Source organism: Esox lucius, chromosome 12, assembly GCF_011004845.1.
Source record: "Esox lucius isolate fEsoLuc1 chromosome 12, fEsoLuc1.pri, whole genome shotgun sequence".
NCBI lineage: Eukaryota > Metazoa > Chordata > Actinopteri > Esociformes > Esocidae > Esox > Esox lucius.
This window is the reverse complement of record NC_047580.1, coordinates 8,220,781-8,238,900: the sequence shown is the minus strand read 5'-3', so window position 1 is coordinate 8,238,900 and position 18,120 is coordinate 8,220,781. Positions and strand designations below refer to the sequence as shown.

At 43.4% G+C, this 18,120-nt stretch overlaps 2 protein-coding genes across 2 annotated transcripts; one reads left to right on the top strand and one right to left on the bottom strand.

The window, feature by feature from the left end:
- Positions 1 to 73: 73 nt before the first annotated feature.
- Positions 74 to 4,034, bottom strand: fbxw12 (F-box and WD repeat domain containing 12). The gene is made up of 10 exons (XM_010895302.3): positions 3,877 to 4,034; positions 3,563 to 3,600; positions 3,005 to 3,174; positions 2,797 to 2,921; positions 2,424 to 2,630; positions 2,191 to 2,355; positions 1,861 to 2,080; positions 1,533 to 1,714; positions 511 to 641; positions 74 to 419 (listed from the first exon to the last, which is right to left on the bottom strand). The coding sequence occupies exons 1-10, from the start codon at positions 4,030 to 4,032 to the stop codon at positions 320 to 322; spliced, it is 1,494 nt and encodes a 497-aa protein (XP_010893604.2). The 5' UTR covers positions 4,033 to 4,034; the 3' UTR covers positions 74 to 319.
- A 1,988-nt stretch (positions 4,035 to 6,022) lies between these two features.
- LOC105024967 (protein Wnt-7a) lies at positions 6,023 to 15,482 on the top strand. The gene is made up of 4 exons (XM_010895304.4): positions 6,023 to 6,461; positions 7,199 to 7,425; positions 11,054 to 11,325; positions 13,693 to 15,482. The coding sequence occupies exons 1-4, from the start codon at positions 6,391 to 6,393 to the stop codon at positions 14,173 to 14,175; spliced, it is 1,053 nt and encodes a 350-aa protein (XP_010893606.1). The 5' UTR covers positions 6,023 to 6,390; the 3' UTR covers positions 14,176 to 15,482.
- Positions 15,483 to 18,120: the final 2,638 nt, after the last annotated feature.

Genomic DNA, 18,120 nt, shown 5'->3' with positions numbered 1-18,120 from the left:
TGACCGAGCTACAGAGGAGCATTATTTGTTAGTGTATATGCCTTAAAGTCTTTGGTTATGTTGAGCATGTAACATTAAAGTCACTGAAACACCTCCAGTTACATGGAAGACGTTCATGATTTATCACCGTTCAGGAAATGTGTTACTATACGAAAACAAAGCATCTTTGATTCTTGTGTAGGCTTTGCATGACATCCGCAATAACTTCTGATTACGATGCCTATTCTAAAAGTGGAGGGTTCTTGGAGGAAAGGCACAGACGCATCTGAGCGGATAACTGCCATGGTACGTGCAATGTCCTCTCAGAGGGCGGCGTTTCTCAGGAGTTGAAAGAGTAGGCCTTTAGGACATCCTTCCCATCTGCCGCTTCTACTGAGGCCACGATACTCGAGTAGTCACAGACCACGTGGGTAAACCCTCTGTCAACATAAGACATGAACTGTACATCAATCCAACTTCAGAGCCCGGATATTCTTTGTCTCCTCTGCGGATAGAAAAGTCGTTCTGTACCTGGACATGGTGTGAGAACCTCCCAACAAGTGGTACCGACTTTCCAACATGAGTCCTCCATCTCCGTCAGTTTTCCAGGTCAGCACTCTTAAGGACAGGTCCTGAGAAGCGGTGACTACACGGAAACTATCCTGAGAGAGAAAATGGTTTCCCAGCAACATACTGTACAACCTTATATAGACAGCTGACTTCTACACAAAGAGATATCCTGCTAAATAACGTCCTAAACAGTGAAAACATTTATAAAGGAAAAATATAATACTGAACACTGCAGTTCCTCCCCCATGCTATAGTGTTTAAAGCTCCACTAGGTACAGTTCCTCCCCCATGCTATAGTGTTTAAAGCTCCACTAGGTACAGTTCCTCCCCCATGCTATAGTGTTTAAAGCTCCACTAGGTACAGTTCCTCACACATGCTATAGTGTTTAAAGCTCCACTAGGTACAGTTCCTCCCCCATGCTATAGTGTTTAAAGCTCCACTAGGTACAGTTCCTCCCCCATGCTATAGTGTTTAAAGCTCCACTAGGTACAGTTCCTCACACATGCTATAGTGTTTAAAGCTCCACTAGGTACAGTTCCTCACACATGCTATAGTGTTTAAAGCTCCACTAGGTACAGTTCCTCACACATGCTATAGTGTTTAAAGCTCCACTAGGTACAGTTCCTCCCCCATGCTATAGTGTTTAAAGCTCCACTAGGTACAGTTCCTCACACATGCTATAGTGTTTAAAGCTCCACTAGGTACAGTTCCTCCCCCATGCTATAGTGTTTAAAGCTCCACTAGGTACAGTTCCTCACACATGCTATAGTGTTTAAAGCTCCACTAGGTACAGTTCCTCACACATGCTATAGTGTTTAAAGCTCCACTAGGTACAGTTCCTCCCCCATGCTATAGTGTTTAAAGCTCCACTAGGTACAGTTCCTCACACATGCTATAGTGTTTAAAGCTCCACTATGTACATTCGAACGCATAACGACTTTCCACGGCATACATACTGAAAACAAATGAGTGACAACCTTACCACACAAACAGAAGTGATGGGTTTAATGTGGTCCTGGAAGCTACAGAGGAGTTGTCCTTTCAGCGTGTAAACCCTCAGCTCCTTGTCAGCGACCACTACCAGAGTACCGCTGCCCATCCCTTCCAGAAGGATGTCTGAGCTCTGGCTCTCAAAAACCACCTCGAATTTCTCCACCTGCTCGACTGAAACCGGAGAACATGTGTGACAGTGAAGCCTTCGTTTCTCAGACGACCACGAAATGAATAAAACCGGTGGACTGGCAGTTAGGGGAGTAACACGGAACGATGATCGAAATAGAAGAATCACGTTTTCCAACTTGACACTTTACCCTGAACCTCCGACTTGTATCTGGTCTTTTTCACGCTGATGTTGAACACAGAGAGGGTCTTCTCCTGGCGGAGGCGTGAGTGCTCCCGGCAGTGCACCGTAGCCAGTGTGGCTGGCCGTGAGGGAAGGAAGGAGGCAGCACAGCAACCGGAGACGGGAAGACACTGGCGCAGGGAATCCTCGTCTTCGGACGGACACGTCGCACTCTGACTGGACAACACCTGACGGACAAGCGGCACGTTAAGCATGCGCAGGAAAATAAGGATGCTCACTTTGCCCGGACATTCGGGGTTCGGTGAGAGTGCTTAAACATGTCAGCTGTTACAGTTACCTTCGGGCTCATATCCATATTCTCCTTAGTCCCGGCGAGGATCCATTTCTTGTCGGGCGATGCCAGGAGGAGGTTGACTTTGAATGTGTCACATACCACCAGACTGGACACCTTCGACAGCGAGGGACTGGTCAGGGTATGGACTGAGCCTTGGCTGTTCCCCACCTGAGGAAAACGAGTAACGGTTGAATATTCATCCACCAACAAACCGCACCTGTGTCCCGGTTACTCACTAAGAGAAAAGAGCTGGCGTCCACGTGGAAAGGGAGCAGGGTGCATTGTGGGGATGCTGAGGAGTAAGAGGATATCTCCTGTCCACTCTGACTGTCCCAGGCCTTGACCAACCCGGTGGTATCAGACGTAAAGACCCTGGCGCCACCCGGCCCAGCCACCATCCCAGTCAGAGGACTCTGAACTGGGCTGCACCACAGCTGGTCCCCCTGGGTAAAACAACAATTCCCAAGTGCTAAAATCAGCTACTTATTCTCTCAACAAGCCGTATATTACAATTAGTGGTGGGTAGAACAACATACGGTGAAAAGGTGGAATCGCCTCCACAAAATGTAAAGCTCTCTGAAGTGCAAAAGGGGGCGGTGTTGTATTCACCTGCTGCACGTCCCAGGCACGGACTGTACCATCAGACGATGCAGTGCAGACAGTAGGGGTGAAGCTGCAGAAGTCAGGGAGCTGGGGAGAGTTCCTTAACAGATACACACACCCAACCACCCTGCCTGGAAGATATACATGTGGTAGGCCAGAGCACTCCATATATGGTTCAATTGTTTCCAGAGAAAGAGTGAGGCTGTGTGCTCACCTTTGTGTCCCCTTAAACTTTTACAGACGTAGTCCCCTCCCGGTCTACCTTCGGTCATCTTTATCTCTAGGTTGGACCGGCCCAGGAAATAACACTTCCAAGCCCGCTTCCCATGATCAGTGGCCAGCAGAGAAATGTTACAGAAACCCCACCGTTTCAGACACATCTGTCTGCAGACGGCACCGATAAATAGTAATTGATATAATCATAGGTGAAATAAATAATGTAAGATTACTATAAATAGATAGTTTCCAGAAAATAATACACATGAATGAATAATCTATGCAAATGACTGAAATTAAAGGGTGACCAATAGTTCACATGTATTTACAGTGATGCTGAAAGTAATGCAACTCATCCTTGAATGCACTTCATCCCTATCGCTGCTACCTCCTGTTTTAAACCAACCGCACACATTCTGGCACTACTGAAGCCACCTGTCCACATCCATATCACCCATTTTCCCTACCCAGTATGTTTCATAGAAAAAATATGGTTAAACACACTAACAGGCTTACTGATAAAAATAATTTAGTGGGTAAGATTCATAAAACTCACCGCCACAACCAAGGTGTTTCTGCTGCTTCATGCCATTCCTATATAAAGAAAGACAAGGTAGAGTATATAGTTTAAGTTTGAAAGACAATACACCAGTCAAGTTATTTAAAAACATATATCAATTAAAAAACGAATGACGTCTCACAGTAAAGTAACTGCTTGACAAAATAATATAAATACGTGGAACATTTAAGCTACCAGCCGAGAATAGACATACTCAAATTTTAAAAGATTTTTTCAGATTTCTTGGCCCTATTCTAGTTCCGCGTTATAGGCTACATTAATATTGTTGAACCTGTATATAACTCTCCTACCTTGCAGACATAAGACGCTCGAATTAAGTCATCTTCGTGAAAAAATGAGAATATATGAATCAGGCAATCATTAGTTAGGTATGTACTATCCATTTCTTTTTGCAGACGTTTACCTACAGTAACAGGGAGAATAAATTCAATGTATTCAACTCGCATTATCTACGGGGCGGCTGAGAGGACAAAATACATTTCCGTAGTTTTTTTGGTTTTCAATTCCACTTCAAAGTGTCAATGGATGGCGCTATTATAAAGGAAACGCAAGGAGACATAAAAATGTTTTAAACATCCGGGCATAGCAGCCATACCTGTCATAGGTAAGCCTAAGCAAGTTTGTTATGTAGAAATGTTATGTAGCAAATCTTATTTAGAATTGCCAATATGCTACCAAATGTTAATTTGAGCAAGTTTCGCACAAAAAATTATCCTGCAGCAACAGGAAATGTCCATTCTTATGTGGATTGTAACAATATAATGTTGTAGAAGTTGATACTTTTCTCATTTACAAATCAGATCAGACATTTTAAAATGGGGATTACAATGCTTCCTGAAAGGACCGATTAACAACAGGATGACTGTTGCCATGTTTTAGCTAACCCATCTGGGCCAAGGTTTTCCCTAAATAAATACAGTCATGTTAATAGTAGGCAAACCTATATGAACATGTTCTGTACTAATTTTACCCTTTTTTTTTTCTTGGAAATCTTATTTGAATATGTGGCAAATATAGTTCATGGTGGGCAAATATGTTGTAGGTACCTCTTAAATGTCAAATTTGAATAGGAAGAAATAATTTGGCATCTAACTTGAAGTAACTTGTCAATTTTAATCGAGAAACACATTTGTTAACAGTGTAGGATATACAGGAGATCACCCTGGAAATGCCCTATGTATGCAGCACAGAACCGTTCCTCTGTCAATCTGACAAATTACTCTGTATGGTATTGATTCATCTGCTAAATAGGTGATCATGATAAAACTCGCATCCAGGAGGCTCTCCAGTGTTCTCTGCCAAACCAAGAACCACAATTGTTCCTCTTTCAGCAAATGTAATTTGGCTGCCTGCGTATATCTCTATATGTGGACAAATCTAGATGATGACTCCAGAGCAGAAGCTTCCACCTGATGGATTGCTTGTGTCCATTCCTAAGAAAGTACTTATCTCATCCACTGCCAGATGTTGCTGAAGTTATGTTCTTGTTGAAACAATTCAGTTCCTCCAACACAGGTCACACCTTGAAGAAAGTGTCATATGTGAAATTGATCTTACCCACAAAATGGATTGAAGTCATAATTGTATCTAATATATTCTTCTGTACTGCCTCATCAATGATTTTGTTCTTGACTTAATCATTGTCTGACCAAGGGAGATTTCTTGTGACTGAATTGTAGCCATTGGGCAAAGGAATATCATAGAATGTTAGGAGCTTAGTTAGGCTGATGGGAGGCATTTTCCTTTACTTTCCTTTCCTTTACTTCCCATTCTTCTGACTTCTGACAATACTGTACATAGAAAACCTTATTATGTTCGGTTAAGTAGATCTATGTGTAAGTAATCAATACATTCTTATTATTTGAACAAAAATTGCCTTTTAATGGAAGGGTTCGTCTTGGCCAAACCTATTGAAAGTAGGGTCATGAGGTTGACAGCATCATGTTATAGGACTAAATACAATTATTTTCCATTGAAAGTTTTGTTTGGTTGCTTTCTTGTGCACAGAGATAGATAATATGAATAGCATCTAGAACAATATTTTCAATAGAAAAATTAAAACTATACACGGAGGCTATGGGCTTAAATGGGTTAGTGGGGAAAGTAAGTAATGTGGACAAATTATTAACTGCAAAGAAGATGAATGGATTCCCTTTCATTTGGGATTTGCTCTGCTTTTTTAGATATAGATCCCACCAGGTAGCTTTCTGGACCTGGGGGCTGTGTTTAAACTTATACAAAGTAGTACTGATGAAAAAAAATATGAACAGAATAAAAAAGAAAATAGTGAATAATTCAATTAAACAAACACCATTATAAAAAATACAAAAACTGAATATAATTATTTGCAGACATTTATCCTTAAGGTGTAATGCTGTAGGCCTACCAATTTAATGTGCTGGTGAGTTGACAACTGGAATGGTTGAGAGATTCAGCCCAGGCAGGATTCCGCAGTAGGGCCACATGTCTTCTCTGAACACGCCCAGATAGATGAGCCAGATATATAGAACCTGCGGGTAGCAAAGGAACTTTGAGAAGGAGATAATCGCGCTACAGCCTTGGCTCATCCTCAGTATTACCTGTGACACCCTCGCAATGACAAAACGGCGCAGCAAAGGGGCCACGTAAAGGGAGTTTGCGAATACCATGACAGCTCCTATACAATAATTGAGAGTAGCGTGTATCTATTGGGGATATTCGCTATTACCGACTTGGAGTAAGTTTGGATACTTGGACAGTGACTGGGAGAATACCCGTTCATCGTTTAATCTCAAACATTGCATGAAACAGAGCGAAGAAGCACCATGAGTCGGAAAACTAGACGCTGGATCTTTCGGGTTTTGCTTTGCCTTGGGATTGTCTATTTGAAAATCGGGTAAGCTTGACTGCCATATGTTCTTATATATCAAAAGAGAAAAACTGTTGTGTGTATCAAAGTTTCAGATGCCAAGTTTATTGGAACAGAAGAACAGACATATATTTCTATAGGATCAATTAAAGTGTTTCTTTATGTGATGCATCCATCTAAGGTATTACAGTTAATTTGACAGTGATCCTTGAACAATGTAATTAATTTATTTTTATCATTCAGTTTTTGTATTTTTTAAGAAGGTATATGGAGTTTATGGAATATGTGTTTTTTAAGAATAATAAATCCCCTCAAGAAGTGGATTCTTATCTCTTACAAATCAAATTAACCAATTCCGAGTAAGCTTAAAAATGAAACACTGCTTGATTTTTGTTCTACAATTTTTTTAACACTGGAAGATCACTCCAGGTTTGATGAGTTTAGGTGAAAGTATGTCCTCACCATTTAAATATCCCACACATTTCTACAATGTACTTTTGAAATAACATCTTGAAAGGGAAACAATAAATTTGTGCTTCAAAGTTGCATTAACGTAAAAACCTGTCCATTTCGCGTTACGCACGGGTGTTAACATTTCCATGAGCACCAATTTAAATAGCCAGATTAATAGAACAAAACATAGTTTATAATGGACATGTCTGTCAGTCAGTATTTGGAATGGATAGATTTTCTAAATTCTCCCACATTACAATAGATGGCTTAAATAAACGCTAATACAATGTACAACTCTTGTCTCCCTACAGTGGCTTTTCATCGGTGGTCGCGCTAGGTGCGAGTATAATCTGTAACAAGATTCCCGGTTTGGCTCCCCGACAGCGGATAATCTGCCAGAGTCGCCCCGATGCCATTATAGTCATCGGAGAGGGAGCCCAAATGGGAATAAACGAGTGTCAGTTTCAGTTCAAAAATGGGCGCTGGAACTGCTCTGCGCTTGGAGAGAGGACGGTCTTCGGAAAAGAGTTGAAAGTGGGTATGTTGCAAATCAATTAAAGTTTGGTTAGAAAGTCATGTGATATCATGTAATTACGTAAACTGTACCAAGTGTATGTATACCATTAAGCACTGTGCGTCGAGATCGTTCAGTGTCGCATGTCGCCAAATGGGTCGTTTTAGAGATCCGGGGATAAATTCACACAAAACGGGCATTTCGGATTTTCTATCCGCTTGGAGATAGTACAGTCTTTGTAAAATAATTGAAAGTAAGTTATAGTTTCATTACAACATTCTGAAGTACAATAAATTCAAAAAAGTATCACCTAATGTATACCTGTAGTTCCGTCAAGAGCGCTCCTGGGATTGCAAGAGCGCACGCAGCCAAATGATCAACTTCTTTTTGAGTGCTTGGCAAGCGAGATTTGACACATTTATATATATAAAAAAACATTCATTTGTTATGCAGTATTTACCCTTGTAATGTCCACAATGCCATGCTATTGTATTTAGTCTATATAGGCCTTGATAGGTATTGATACTCTTTATATAAATGATATTTCATGTCCACTTTAGAACCACATTCTGTGGCAGCTACAACAAGTTGAATGAAGGATTTGAAACTTTTCTGGTGGGGTAAGCATGAAAGTAGAAGTAACTTGTAACTTTTAACGTTTCCCCATAAATAAATCCTCAATATTGGTGTACTGGTTGTAGCTGTGTTGTGTAAGTCCTGTCTCTAAAGTCTAACACTGCCTCATCAAGAGAGAGAGTGAGAGTGTCAAAGAGTGAGGCAGGGTGGGAGAGCACTGAACTAGTCCAAAAGGTATCAGCAGCCAGCACAGTAACAAAGCTCTTGTGAACATTGACAGCCTGTCTTTTCAGCCGGCCGGCGTCTCCTGAGGCGCATTATTCCCCTGCCTTTATCCTCCTCTATCACTGTGGTGCTGTGGTTCTCAACGTAAAAACAGGACTCTTACCACGGGTATAAGTTACAGTAGATGGGAAAAACGGGCAAATAAAGGCTTGAAATACTGAAATGAACATACAGGGAAGTAATGAAAGATAGGATCAAATGAAGCACCGTAACCTGGTTAGTCAATAGGTTTCACGGCATTGATGGATGTCTTTGGATGTCTTTAGGGAAACAGAGAAATGCAAACGCCGGTTTGTGGAAGATAGACTGGAGGCTAAACTTGTCCAAGAAGAATGTTGTGCTTAAGGTTTCCACGTCAGATCTATCAAACTTACCCTCAAGTTGTGTGAAGGACTTTTCGTTGGGGGGGGGGGGGGGGGCTTCTCTTTTGCATATTGTACGATTTTCTCTCTGTACCACTTGAACTCAGGCAATGGCTTATGGTTTCCCTGAATATACTAAGGACTTATTCTAGATGTTTAGCCTATTCATAACCCAACCTGGATGTGGGCTCTTCACTACAGTCACATGCAATACATGTAGCTAACAGAATAGTAAACAGATGTTTTAACCATCGCTAACAATTAGCCAGAATAGAGAATAGCTACTTATCAGTTCCTTGTCACTCATTTCCCTTCCATTTTAATTTCACTCTAAATCCACAACTGGTGTGTTCTGTGGTGATTTGTTATATTTTTGGTTGGACCTGTGAAAAGCTCTTTGCGATCTCTTTGGCGGTACAGCTGCTGGTGTGAAAGCCGTAATCCTCTCCTGCTGTTTTAGTGAAAACCATGGTCTTTCACAATCTTTTTTCTTCATGAATGAGTGGTTTAAGACATTGAAGAGTCTGGCATGGACAACCATGCTAAATAGATTGGTTTCACTGATCAGATTAGTGGTTAGAAATGAATGCCATTGTGGATGTCTAGCGTGAGTGGGGTGGAGCTTGCACGCTCGCTCTTGTGGCATAGCAAAGGCATTCTGTCTGGAGTTTCTTTTTTTCTGCAGGGTTGCAAGGTGCTTCCAGTATTTCAGTATGCATTTCTTTAGTAGTTTTTGCATTGCAGATTAACCAAAATGCACAAGTGAATACATGTTTAAATACTAAAGTAAAGATTACATTTTTGAAACGATGTGAAATGCAAGAGTATTTGTGTCACTTTTTCGTATGGCTCTTAGTAATTCAAGCAGCACCAAACAATGGTGGGCAACTTTAATTGGGTTGGGGGCCACTAACGATTAACTCATCTTGAGTAGATCCCGTGGCTTGCGGCAGGTTTGCATAACCACATCCTTACCCACACCTAAAGTCAGTCAGAGCTGCCCTGTCCTTCTGGGACCTAGAGAACGGCCCCTCCAGGTGCCCCTCCCAAGCATTGGCTCCGTTGAGGTCTTTCCACTCAGGTCTCATGACAAAGTACTGAAGAATTCCCACAATCCTTTGTTTTTAACCAATGAGCTAAGAACTCCTGGGGAAAAATTAACAGTGGAGCAGCTAGAACTGACTCACTTTGCGTCGGCACACCTTCTTTTTTGGCTTTGTGCCCACCGAATCTATAAAAACGTCCACATAATGAATGCCTCGATATGAGGTTCTTTTTTTCAATGACAAGGGCACCGATCCAAGATGTTTATCAAAAAGCTGGGCAGCAGCACCTAGTGAATCTGGGTTCATCAGGAAGTGCAGGGGAAGGTATCGTGTTTGTTTTGAAGAAATCTAGACTGGAATTTGTTTACATAGATATGATGGATATTGCCATGAGTAGCTTGTTTTCACTGTATATACAGAACTGCATATGCAGGTATTTCCCAGTGTGTTTACACAGAATTCACGTTTGCTTCATAGTAAGATTAATAAGTACAAACCATGTGTTTGCGTTGGGAGATAAAAAGGGAACACACTGGAAACTGGCACGCGTACGCACTTGAACCCTCAAGCTGGTTATAGGTAGAAGTCATTATCCCAGGGCTGGACAATGACCCGTTGATTATTGATGAATATGTATTTCATAAAGTCCCCATGAGGTTAGTCCAACTGTCACAGCACATGAAAACCCCAAGATGAAGCTTGTTTTACTCATAATGTGGTTTAAACCAGAAATTCAATTTCTGTGTGTGATTAGACCTTGATTTTATTGCTTTGTTCGTGGTTTTGAAAGTAGTTACACTTCTCCAGATCGGTACCTGACATTTTTACCAAACACATTTTGTTATTTTTGAAATTAAGGATCCCAGCTTTAATAATTTCCTGATAAATCCAACACCCCAGTGTACATACTGTAAATGATTTGTTAGTCAGACCTGGGACAGATAACCTTTGAATCAAGATCCTCCCTGCAAGAATACACAGAGCGTACCAGGCTCTGTTCTGATCAATAGCTCTTCCTTTTTCACAGCACTCTCATTCATACCGCTTGATTGACCAGGAATGTCTCAGCCATTTTGGTTCAAAGGCATGCCAGTTTACTGACTGATGACTGCAGCCTGCAGTTGTTGGTCTGACAAAGATTTTAATGTGTGCATACACTCAATGGCTAATCTCAAACAGCTTTTTTCAACGCAGTGTTTCATATAAACCACGTGAGAGACAGCGTCACAGAAATCCCTTCCCCATCCCCGAGCCATTTATCAAGTTGAGAAGCACTAAACGTTTATCATCCAGATATCTCACATCGCCCCCCATCAAACCAGTTTACACAGTAAAGTGATTAAGCATGGTTCAGTGAAATACCAAGTCTATGTTCTCTCCTAGGCAGTAAAGAGGCTGCGTTCACTTATGCCATCATCGCGGCCGGCGTTGCCCACGCCATCACCGCGGCCTGTACGCAGGGGAACTTGAGCGACTGTAGCTGCGACACGGAGAAGCAGGGCTTCTACAGTAAAGGTCAGGGCTGGAAGTGGGGCGGCTGTTCAGCAGACATCAGCTACGGATTAGGCTTCTCCAAGGTCTTTGTGGATGCCAGAGAGGTGAAGCAGAACGCAAGGTCCCTCATGAACCTACACAACAACGAGGCTGGACGCAAGGTACGTGACATCACGACTCCTCTTCTGCTATCTCTCTGAATGTCTTAAACAAAAATGCTGGATGTCAGAACAGAAAACCTCAAGTTAATCCCAGGATATTCTATTAACTTGTGTGGAAGATGTAGGACCATTTCCCTGTAAAGTTGAATTACAGCAAAATCGTTCACTATACTTGTGGTGGGGGTTAAGGAAACAAATAGATGATTTAGAACAATACCTAATCTTTTACATGTCTACTGCAATCAGGCGATAGATCCCTAAAGACACAGTGGATATTTGCCGTAGTTTACTCAAACAAGTACAGAGAAGACTTCAAAAGAACCAGAGACGGAGGTGTTAATTAGAGACACTTTCCAGGCCTATAGGCCTCAGTAACCATGGCTGTAGTGATTTAGTAGTCTTCCCCATGCTTGGGAGAGGCTGGGTCTTGCCAGGGGATCTGGGCACTAGGGCCAAGATTGAAGAGTCAGTGGTATAAAGGGAACCTATTCGGGTGGGGGTGGGGTGGTGGGTGCTGGGGGCGGGGGGTGGTGGGGGGGTTAAGTGACAGGGTTTGATTACGACCCAGATCTCTGGACTGAACACAGATTGACGCTGTACAAAAAGGCATTAGCCTGGTCCCCTATGATCTGCCTTGTTAGGCGAGGATACAGTTACTTCACGTTAACCTTTGTTTGTCTGACAGCGTAGAGCAAAGCACTTACAGTGTGTGATGGTGCTGTACCACGGGTCGCTGTGGGTTCCTCAGTATTGCCCATAACCACTCCCAACATCGGAGATTCTGATCTACTGGATCACTGTCTTTTGGGAGTGCGTAACTGCTCAGCGGAGACTGTGATGCACCTGCCGTTGTACACGGTTTTGTTTAGGACTAACACTGTGGAAAAGCCCTAGAAACAAGCAAGAGGGACCACGGACCGTTCACATTCCCAGATCAAGGCTCCTGTGCATCCATGGCTGCGGCAAAAAGTAGATCCGCTTTGAGACTCCAGAAAGTCTGGAAGTCAAAGAATGGGCGGAATGATTGTGCCAAACAACTTGGGCGAGGCTCCACGGCAGTATACTGGGGTTAGTGAAGAGGAAAGAAGCACCTCTCCCTCTGGAGTCAAGCCTTGCCCCTCTCTCCTCTCTCTCCATGTCATGTATGCCTGATTCAAACCACCAACACGTACCCAGACACAATGAAAAGCCTCCGCTCGCGCATTGTGCTCAAAAGCTCACTGTTGCTTTCTGTGTGGGGTCTGAATTCAGCACCGCTTATCTAGACAGCTAAATTGCCTCTCTCACGCACAGCAAAACGGGCCTACACTCGTGGACTCAGTCTATCAGTTGCCCCCCCGCCCCCCCCCCCTTTCCTCAGTAATAAATGGCCTCTCTGTTTTGATCGTTTATTTATGCTAATCAAAGCAGTGACACTGAGCAAGGAGCGCGGTTCACAGCCCCCAGGTCCAATATGAGCAGACAAAGCCTGTCACAAGTGTTGGTCACAGAGCTGCTGATGGATTAGGAGCTGGGGAGCCAAGTCTTGTCTGCTACAGCACAGAGGGCAAATTGCAAAGACCCTTCTTTCTTCACTCTTCCAAGCGTTTATTCCAAGTGTTCAAGAATCGGCACTAAAATACAATGCGTTTCACCGATCCTAGAATGCAAATGCAGCTGTGTACAACAAAGCTGATGTCTTAAACGGCAAATGCTCAGGTTATTCATTTTTTTCCGGGAACTCTAGACCGATCGTAGAATGGAGACAGTTAAAATGGCAAACAAATTCCCTGTACATTGAGCAGGCTGTGCCCTTCCTGGTACAAGACGGCCAACACTTGTTTTAGTCATCGGAGCAGGCTTTAACAGTAATCCAGATCATTCAGCGGCTTGTGCAGTCACTCCTGACGTTAGCGGGTTGTGCGGTGACTGAGTACACACAAGGAGACCGTAACCTGATACAGCGTTATGGCTTCTGTGTACAGTCTGTACAAAGCTACTGTTTTCTAAAGACCTGTTGTATTCGACGATCACAAGTTGCTTGTCGCTGATCTAATGCTCCTCAGTGCAAATAACGCAACCCGCACCCTTGACCTTTACATACTCAAGTGTCAGATCTGTCACTGCTCTATGCTGTGGTTTTAAACCGGACTGAAACCTCAAGCTCATTCACGGCCTAGAACATGTTTTGATTTCGGAGGATAATTGTCAAGGTGGCTGCAACAATAAACTTTTGTAACCCCTCGGGGCATTTCTGTGTATTCTAAGTGACTCATATACATAACAGTGTGGTATGTTCGCAGATGCTCATGAATAGTAACAGACACTTCAGCGGATTGTTCGCGAGGCCTGCAAGCTAACATCTCTCCCGGTTTTCTGTGTGTTTAGATCCTGGAGAGGAACATGCGCCTGGAATGCAAGTGTCACGGCGTTTCAGGCTCCTGCACCACCAAAACCTGCTGGACTACACTCCCCAAGTTCCGCGAGCTCGGCTACATTCTCAAAGAAAAATATGCCCACGCCGTTCACGTGGAACCTGTCAAAGCCAGCCGCAACAAGCGGCCCAAATTCCTCAAGATCAAGAAGCCCTACTCCTACCGGAAACCAATGGATACGGACCTGGTGTACATCGAGAAGTCCCCCAACTACTGCGAGGCGGACCCGGTGACGGGCAGCATGGGGACACAGGGCCGCGTGTGCAACAAGACCGTCATGCAGCAGATCAGCGGCTGTGACCTGATGTGCTGCGGGCGGGGCTACAACACCCACCAGTACTCCCGCGTGTGGCAGTGCAACTGCAAGTTCCTGTGGTGTTGCTACGTCAAGTGCAACACCTGCAGCGAGAGGACCGAGGTCTACACCTGCAAATGACTGGATTCATGGGACCGTCCGAAGTGTGTGTGTGTGTGTGTGTGTGTGTGCGCGCGGAACTTCGTATGAACCAATGCGTCGCCGGCGTTTTCTCTGCATGCAATATATGTTGAGGAGATGCTCGAGGAATGCCGGCGAATGATCCCGCTCCCCTCTCAGTGGAACTTTAAACCGGGACGCCTGCGCTGGGCTGAGGGAGCTCTGGCAACAGGGGCGACACGTCGCCATAACAGGGACCCGCATGCGTCCTGAAAGCCAGGATGAGACAGCCTTAGGACATGAACTTGAACACACTGAGCTGCCTGCCTAGCTGTGCGTGCGGACCAGGTGTCTCTGCCGAGACTGTTAACAAGCTACGGATGGATGTGCACTATTTACTGTTGAGCGGATGGACGCTCACCATGATTCAACGCTGGATATAATGCTGGAATGTGCTATTACTGTAGTCCCCCCGTAGCTCAATAGGACACGCTATGCACAAATTAAATTAAACAGTCATTGGGAATATTTAACACTGTATTTAGATACAAATAAATAATATTAATTTATTTTATAAAGTAACTACTGATTTTGTCCATTATGGAGCAATTCTAATTGTGTAGAGGATTGGGAGGAGGGGCTTCCTCATCGAGAGTTTTTGTTATTGTTTTTGTTTCATTTGTTAATGCAACTATACACTGAAATTTAGTTAGCCTAGATTTTCCATACTGTGTTCTTGATATCGTTCCAGGTTTGCCTGGTAATAGGCTACTGACATTGACTTCATTAGTTTGCGCTAATCTGAAAGTGCAGCCTGTCCGCTTCATAGTGGCTTGGCCAGAATTCGTGCACTATATCAGGTATAGGGTGCCATTTTGGACATGTCCTTAGTCTTTCTTCTGTATGCTGCTAGTCTGGAGAATCCCTCAACATGGAATAAGGGCTTCAACATTACTGTTTGTGTTGAATGGCATTGTTCAACTCAAGCTGACTAAATTTAACAAGACATTTTGAAACAGACACTCTTTTTGGTAAATATTCGTAAAGAGAGTATATTTTGTTAAAGCCTATTTTTATATGAATGTCTTATTTATACAATTTCCTCCGGTATAATTCAATTTCCCCCTCATCCCTCAGTATAATGCATGTGGAAATATTTTGCGACCTTGTGTTCGCCAATGCTGTCACTTCACTTCCATTGTTGTATACTGTATGTGACTGGAATGGTGCCTTTGTCCCTGTGAATATATGGCTGTGTTCAAACTGCTTTGTTTACTGCATTTCATGAAAGCTATGGTTGGAATACAGGAACGGGATACTACTACAAAGCCACGACTCCGAGGGTTTTATTTGAATACTAAACCCTGACTTGCATTACAAAACGGGCGGCTCAATTTGGTTATTGATTTGCAACCTGAATCTACACTGCTCACTAAAACAATGTTATTACATGTTAATTACATGTTAACTACACATTCATGAGCTATGGGCTTTGACTGACCAAGTTGATTGTATTGCATGCCGGCACATTGAACAGACTATGAAGCTGAAGAAACAGATATCATTGTGGGGATCAGGGGTAGGATGACATCAATCACTGAAACTGTTCACCCTGTGGTTAAAATCTGTAAAGTAAAATGCTGAAAAGAAAGCGAGATGTTCTTGGAATGAGGGGGGAAAGTCATTCGGGCTTAATTGAGGGTCCATCTTGGCCCTGCAAACTGGGGGAAGGAAGTGGTTGAGCGTACAGTGGGGTGGGGGGGGTTTGCGCTAATGGTAGGGTGCCGGTGTAATTGATGAGGCTGGTTGGTCTCGCTGTCACGGTGGTGATGACTTGCTTAGGCAGGGAGGTGCCGGAGCTGTCTGGTGATAGATGATGAGCACATCTGCTTCATTCACTCTTAAAGCCACTAGTTGCTACAACAACACCCTCCGCTCCCCAGAAAATGTGAGGCAGTTTCCAGGAGATGCTGGGCGACGCGTCAGGCAAATGTTAACGATTCTGAAGCCCACAATCGCCTGCTTCCACTCCGCATATAAAAGCAGAAGAGGGGGAGAAAGGTGTTGACTAACTTTCCCAATAACCCCCCCGAAATGAAGGCGTAAGTGAGTTTGGCCTTCCAGCTCAGAAGTTTACCAGTGTTGCATAGACCACTAACATTCCTACAATCAGGGCAGTTCTTCCTTGTTTTATAAATAAGTAAACTTTATTCAGAGCCAAGGGACCTAAATATAGTTCTAACTACCTACTTTCACTATACTGATACTGGAATGTGTTGCAGTTGGTGACCCCTGAAGAGCAACATAGGAGTGAAGTACCATAGTGACAGTGACTTCTTTTTGTGTGACAGAAAAGCTCCCAGTGGAAATAACATTGCATCAATAGACTGAAAGAAAGAAAGAAAGGGCAGCTGGCTGAGCAGTCTTGGTTAAAACTAAACCAGGGTTTGTGTCGGAAAACACAGCAAATCTCATTCTTTCAGTATCTAACGAAACTCCTCTTCTCTTTACATCTTGGAGAACCTAATATGGGTCATCTATTTAGTCCTATTCACACTCACTTACTCGTGTCTTCAGCTAACCTTTAAATGACTGTGGAGAATTTCATGCTCGGGTAGACTCTGTGAATGGGCTGTCCTAATGTTAGAACTCCCTCAATGGCTCTGTGTATGTTGATGGTGATTAATGAGTAAATTTACTCCCGTTACAGTCGTACTGTCACCTAGCCACAGATATGGGGTGGTGACCCAAAGAGACACTTCTCATTGGATGTGTGTGTTTGTGTGTGTGTGCGCGTTCGTGGGTGCGTCTGCGCGCGCTCGCGTGTCATCCACCTGCCGCGTGACCCATTCAGATCTACGCCACCACAGAAGACACAGAAGACCCGAGCCCTCCCCCAAAATCACACACACACACACACACACACACACTGTTTCATCAACACAAAACCCCATGTTCTTTGATATGACGGCATGAGCCAGACACCCCACATCAAGTTAGAGGATCAATGCGATGCTAATTATACTCTTAGCTGTGTTTTTCCCTAAACACGAAAATGTCCCTGCCAAAACAGTCAGGGGTATAATATCCATGTCGTTCTGACTGCTCGTGTGTGTGTGTGTGTGTGTGGGGGGGGGGGGGGGGGGGGGGGGGGGTGTTCAAGGATTATTTACAAATACACAAAAAAGCTTTCACACACACACACAGACACACACTTATTCCAGGGGTAGCACCTGCGTTAACTAAACATCAGCGGTAGCGACTGATTTATAGTTGCTAGTCTGGCCGGCTCCCTGTATTGTTGCTGGAGGCTTGCCATAGCTTCCCAATCTTCTCCTTTGACCTGCTCCATTAGGGCAGCCCGTCAGTCTGCTGTAGCCAGCACCTTAGCGTCTAAATCAGTCAGTATTCATTTAAAGCACTAGATAAATCCTCATTCTGTTTAGAATAGTGATGTCGAAAAGTCTTACCTGATGGATTCTCAAATGAGTGATTTGTTTATTCGATGAAGACAATTCCAGTGTAGTGTTACCAATAATACTGACCCGTAAAACCCAGATAGAGAACGTGTTTTATGGTAATTGGTACCACTAACTGGATTTGGCACAGAATTTAATGTTTAATGTTAACACAGACTTCTGAGGTATTGTCTCTACTACTGGTATGGTTACAAAAAATACCCTATAGTAGAAAAACATGACCCACAATTTCACAGGATGAAAGTTTAAAGGAATAGGAGCACTATTTACAGTGTCTTAATTCAAAACAAACTGGCCTCTGTGTCAGAACAATAATTTGCTGGTTTCGAGCACTTCACTCATAGGATATCGGTAAAGATAGTAATTTGGGAGAGGGGGTGGAGAGAGAAAATGTGCTTTCTCTCTCTCTCTTTCTCTTTCTCTCTCTCTATCTCTCTCTCGCTGTGTTCATAAATCCTCTGACACATGATTCTGTCAGTCATACTTT

What these genes read in the sequence shown, in the direction of transcription:
- LOC105024967 (XM_010895304.4), top strand. Translation starts at nt 6,391, where the DNA reads ATGAGTCGGAAAACTAGACGCTGGATCTTTCGGGTTTTGCTTTGCCTT. An exon ending in ATTGTCTATTTGAAAATCGG is followed by an intron (nt 6,462 to 7,198) that starts GTAAGCTTGACT and finishes GTCTCCCTACAG; the next exon opens with TGGCTTTTCATCGGTGGTCG. An exon ending in CGGAAAAGAGTTGAAAGTGG is followed by an intron (nt 7,426 to 11,053) that starts GTATGTTGCAAA and finishes GTTCTCTCCTAG; the next exon opens with GCAGTAAAGAGGCTGCGTTC.
- fbxw12 (XM_010895302.3), bottom strand. Translation starts at nt 4,032, where the DNA reads ATGCGAGTTGAATACATTGAATTTATTCTCCCTGTTACTGTAGGTAAA. An exon ending in ACGCCAGCTCTTTTCTCTTA is followed by an intron (nt 2,356 to 2,423) that starts GTGAGTAACCGG and finishes CGTTTTCCTCAG; the next exon opens with GTGGGGAACAGCCAAGGCTC. An exon ending in ATACAAGTCGGAGGTTCAGG is followed by an intron (nt 1,715 to 1,860) that starts GTAAAGTGTCAA and finishes CTCCGGTTTCAG; the next exon opens with TCGAGCAGGTGGAGAAATTC.